The sequence below is a fragment of the Halichoeres trimaculatus genome, unplaced genomic scaffold (assembly GCF_033239565.1).
Source record: "Halichoeres trimaculatus isolate MK-OKI-2021-1 unplaced genomic scaffold, fHalTri1.1 fHalTri1_scaffold_1, whole genome shotgun sequence".
Classification (NCBI taxonomy): Eukaryota; Metazoa; Chordata; class Actinopteri; order Labriformes; family Labridae; genus Halichoeres; species Halichoeres trimaculatus.
The window spans coordinates 28583300-28588412 of record NW_027437179.1 but is presented as its reverse complement, the minus strand read 5'-3'; the positions used below and the strand labels follow the sequence as shown (position 1 = coordinate 28588412).

General features: G+C 37.0%; 1 protein-coding gene across 2 annotated transcripts in view; it reads left to right on the top strand.

Moving 5' to 3' along the window:
* Nucleotides 1-363: 363 nt before the first annotated feature.
* prdm2b (PR domain containing 2, with ZNF domain b) overlaps nt 364-5113 on the top strand; it is a 16975-nt gene continuing 12225 nt past the window's right edge. The window contains exons 1-5 of one of the 2 annotated variants that reach the window (XM_074669698.1): nt 364-653; nt 2172-2239; nt 2319-2436; nt 3189-3292; nt 4179-4331. In XM_074669698.1, the coding sequence (XP_074525799.1) occupies nt 2322-2436; nt 3189-3292; nt 4179-4331 (372 nt within the window). In that variant the 5' untranslated portion in view covers nt 364-653; nt 2172-2239; nt 2319-2321. The other variant, XM_074669705.1, reaches the window with a different exon arrangement.

The following is a 5113-nucleotide window of genomic DNA, read 5'->3' as shown; positions in this document are numbered from 1 at the left end:
TATTAAACATGAGATTTTTTTTCCACAAATTTTTTGTTTCCAAATTTCAGTGACTAAACTACTGAATTTTGTTTTATGCATTCTTTTTTGGTCAGGTGGTTTAACTTTAGATCGGATGGCAGTTGTTTAAGAAAAATACCCTTACCAGGAGCAGATTACTCAATGAATCATGTTTAAGTTCGAGACATTTTAACACAGAAATAATGCCCTCCAGCCTGCATTTTCCTGCTTTTATTGAGTTCTTTTTGCTATTCACGGCTGCACAGATGGCAGCAGCCTACAGGCCCATTATGCTCACAGATGAATCTGTGTAAGGTACTTAATTGGCATGGACTCACGTCAGGCTGCACAGTGTGTGGACAGGACTGGATCCCCTGGCTGCAGGAGAGAAACACTAGGAAGATTTCATCGTCTACAAAAACCTCTTTCCTGCTCCACATTACTGCCCCATCGCTGTGTGTGTGAGTGTGTGTGTATGTGTGTGTGTGTGTGTGTGTGTATGCACGAGTCTGACAGGCTGCCTCTCCCAACTCCACTATAACCACGATCCGAGTTACAGAGGAGGCTGCCGACTCAAGCCTCCATCCGCCATTTTCAGCAGATTGGAGGCAGGTAGAGCACAAAAATCACAAGTCCCCGCTCAGATAAAGCAGGTAAGTGCGCGTGAGAGTAGCCTAAACCCAAATTGAACCCCACGGCAGGCTACATTTAGGGAGAAAAAGGCTGCAGCCACCTTACTCCGGCCAGCATCGGGAGGAACAAGGAGAGGACGGTTTGCCTACAAGGGTAACAATAAACTGCATCCTTCAGGCGCTGTGTGCTTCACATATCCGTTAATTTTGTTGTCTTTGTTAACTTTTTCTCTTCAAAACGCTCTAAAATCATCTTTACGCACGCACACTTGCACACGCCCACGTTGAAATTTCTCCATTTGTTGCTTGAACTTCAGCTAAGGGGTTTAAAAATGTCTGATCACAACTCCAGCAGCAGCGGATTAAAAATGAACCTAAATGAACCGGTCAGTAAAAAGTTAAAACATTTCCTCACTTATTTCACAGTAATGCGAAAGCTTGACTGCCAAAATGTGTCCAAGACAATCAGGTTTATTGTTTGTCCTAGCTTTGTCATTTTGAATGCTTTTTGAGATAACCTTAGAGCATCATTGAGTGAAGTTAGAGCCGTTGTGTCAGAAAGTCTGCATCTGAAGTGTGTGAAGTATTTATGTGTTAATGGATTCAGTGTGTGTGAACACATGGGTCAGCTCATTGTGCTGCTGAACAATTGGCTTTTCTGCCAGTTGGGACAAAAAGCAAGTAACTAAAGCACAGGAAACGCCTATGGTGGAAAACATGTATAAAAACAAGTAAGGGTAGTTGCATCAAACTGAGTCGATCACTGGTTTCAAATACTAATAATTCAATGTGTGAAAATTCTCAAATGTAAATAGGCTATGTCCATTCTTCTCTCTTTTATGGCCTGGATAAATGCACATTTTCTCTTATGAAAGCATGTTAAAAACAAGGTAATGAGACATTTGCATTTCTGGATGTCATAGTATAACTTCGATTAAATCACAACATGGATCAAATCAACCACCTGAAAAATGTGCACGACAGTCAGTCTGATACGATTTTATGACTGTCTGCTCTCATCTAATGAGTTTTTAGATTTTTTTTTAATTAAAGAAACCAAAAGAAAGAATGCACAGCTTTATAAAATTGTGAAAGATAAGCAATAGTTTAATTTGATTGGAGGAATCTTACTCAGATAAGACCATGAATTCAACTTGCTAACAAATGGAACACAATGAAGCAAAGGTGGAAGAAATCAGAATTGTGATTCTTCATCCAAATGTTGTATTTGCTGTATTCATGAAAGAGAAGATGGGCAGTTATTTTGTTTATTTAAACAACTTTTTTCCTTTTCAGTAATCCAACTCATTTGAATTCTTTGCTAGTGTGCAGACACAGCTCGGTTTTTGTTTGTATAGATAAGGCTTATACGGGAATAAGTCCTTGTAAAAGTCGATGTTATCTGGTTTCATGATTTCGTTTTATGCAAAACACTTCAGAGGAACGTTGTTTTCAACAGCTGGTGATGAGTTGCCCTCACTGACAGGATTCACTTTGAGAGTATTCATTCAAGCACTTACTTTGCTCTCTTGTTTACAGTCCATGTGAGCACGCTCCGGAAACACTTGGTGCCCACTGCGTTGTGGAAACCTACGGGGACACCTAAAGTAAGGATATTTCAGTCTAACTTCCTAAACTTTTGATTCTTGTGGATAACAAATAACATTATTTTTTAATCCATTGCAGATCATGGCTATAACTGGGGGGACAGTGGAAACTCTTGAAGAAATACCAGCTCATGTGTGGAAAGGTTTACCAGACTGTCTGAGTCTGGCACCTTCTGCTATTAATCCAAATCGCATCGGTGAGTATGGAAGAAAGCCTGCCTGGAAGTTTCACTTATGCAATCAAAATAATATTTAAAAGGTTTGATTATTTCATCTTATGTCTCAGATATGTATTTCTTAAGCAAATGACCATGAATTACTTTTAAATCTGAAAAAATCAACAACATAAATGCAAGAAACATTTAAGCAGTTGTACTGAATAAAAAGTGATTGTAATTAATTCCAGGACAATTAAATCACATTGAGAATAAAATTAAATAGTGTTCTCGATTCAACAAACGGCACACTCTGGTGAATATTCATGAACTACTTAAGGAGTATTTTTTTATTTAAACAAAATAAGTAATATTGTCACTGTTTGATCTTTTTCTTATCCTCCAAATCAGTGAGTTGTTTCCAGGAGTCATTTAAGAGTGTTAAATAATCATAATAAATCATGTTTAGACCCCTTGGAGAATAAATTTTTAATGATTCCTGTCACCTTGGTCACCACTGTTGAACATAAATCACAGTCTTAATCACAGCCTTCTACGTCTCCTTTAGCCTCTTTGTAAAAAAAAATATGTAAAGAGAGAGCCAGTGAAAAATATCCTCAAACCCTACAAATACAAAAATGATATTTTGATATCTTGATTCTAAGCATCCATGCGGAGTGAAACATTCAAATTTTGTTTTGAAATGCATAAAATTTTACAGAGTTAATTAAATTAAGTATTAAGTAAAATGATACAAATCTTTCTGTGAGAGTTAACTCACCTTTCATTTTCAGGTATCTGGGCCACCCAAGTCATTCCTAAAGGAAAACGGTTTGGCCCTTTCGTTGGAGAGAAGAAGAAGAGGTCCCAGGTGACAAGCAATGTTTACATGTGGGAGGTACGTCACAGGTTGGCTTCCCTCTTTAAATTCCTGCAGAGCTAAATCAAGCCCAACTACATTCTGACTTTTCATAGCATACCTATAAGATGTGGTGTGCCCTATAAGAGTAGCATTATAAATTAACACAAACATATCAAGGTTGTTGACAGATTTGCAATGACACAGATGTGCAGTTACACTTGAGTGATGGTGTTTATCTTAACACAGCACAGGAGCCTGCATTCATTTGGTGCTCATTTAATTTCCACTTAAAAATCATCCATAGACTGAAAAATTATAAAAGCTTAGCTTCTACAAACTTCCTGTTTGGTCGTGTTTTTGCGCCTCTTGATTTGCAGCTTCAAAACATATTCGAAATATTTTCCTCAATTGATATTTTTCACAAAATCATACCCAATCAAATATTTTAATTAGTTCTCTACAAGACTTCATTGCAGTTCTTGAGCATACTCCTGAAAATATCAGAGAATGCCATGGTTTAAAACTGAAGAGCACTGCATAAGAGTCCTTGAGAGTGCACCAACTGGTGAATAAATGTTGCAGTTAGTGAATTTCACAGGGTTGTTAATTTTCTGACAGTATTTCTGACATGTGTTCTCTGCACCAACAGCAGTATAGGTGTTTCTTTGACACAATGGTTTCTTGTATATTGTTCTTTGCATAAGAACGGGATTGGCAGTGATTTTATGTTTTTTTTTTGCCTTGTACTGAACTTGTTAGTAGTTCAGCTCTCTGCTGCTTTGGAGGCAAATGTAGACCCTTTTCTATTCACGAGCAAAACATGTTTACTATTCAAGCTCACTTTTAAGTCAAGATGACTTCCATCTGTGCTCAAGTCCTGGCTTTCTTAAACTCTATAAAGCTGTAATATTTGTACCTGTAGGTTTATTTCCCAGCTCGAGGGTGGATGTGTGTCGATGCCACAGACCCCATGAAAGGGAACTGGCTGAGATATGTAAACTGGGCACGGTCAAGTGAAGAGCAGAATCTTTTCCCTTTGGAGATCAACAGAGCCATTTACTACAAGGTTTTAAGGGTAAGTCAAACACACATTAATTAGTAAAGTCTTTATGACAACCTCTCACAAAAAATGAGAGAAAGACTGTAAAATAAAGTGAATAAGTTCGTGGTTTAGGCAAAAGTCTTGTGGTTTCACGTAGTGAGTGCTCATGGGCCATATAAAGTCTTTTAAAGCCAGTATATTTGGTATTTTATCAGTTGTGCCTCAAATCCATTCATAGTCTAATTAATGTCTCTCTGAAGGTATAACTATAAAACTGTAAATTTCTGTTTTTGTAAAATTAGCTAAGCTATAGGGATGAATGGCATTACATTGCATCTATTTGCCTAATTAAGTACTCAGAGTGTGTATACGAATGGTACACACGCTTAACCTCACAAACCCTAGTAGCTACTTGTAATACTTAAGAAGTAATGCTGTCAGTATATGTGATTCTGAACCTTATATTAGTATGAATACAGACTTTTCTGGAATAAGTTTTTCTGTTAAGATTAACTATCCTAAAACATTACTACAGGGAAATTAAACCATACCTAAACCAAAATACATTTTTATTTACATATTTCCTGTAGACTTGACCAAATTGCAATTAAGCTTATATTTTGATTAAATGTAAAAGCTGTAGCAACATGGTATTTGTATATTGTTGTGGTGGTGCTCCAAATAAAAGAAATGATAGTGCGTATTAATACCAGAAGTGGCCTTTGTCTTGAGTTTTGTTTTAATTACCAACTGAGATGTGTTGTAAGAAGTTTATTGTGAAGCTTTAGAGTTTTATACAGGTTCTCCACATCCCT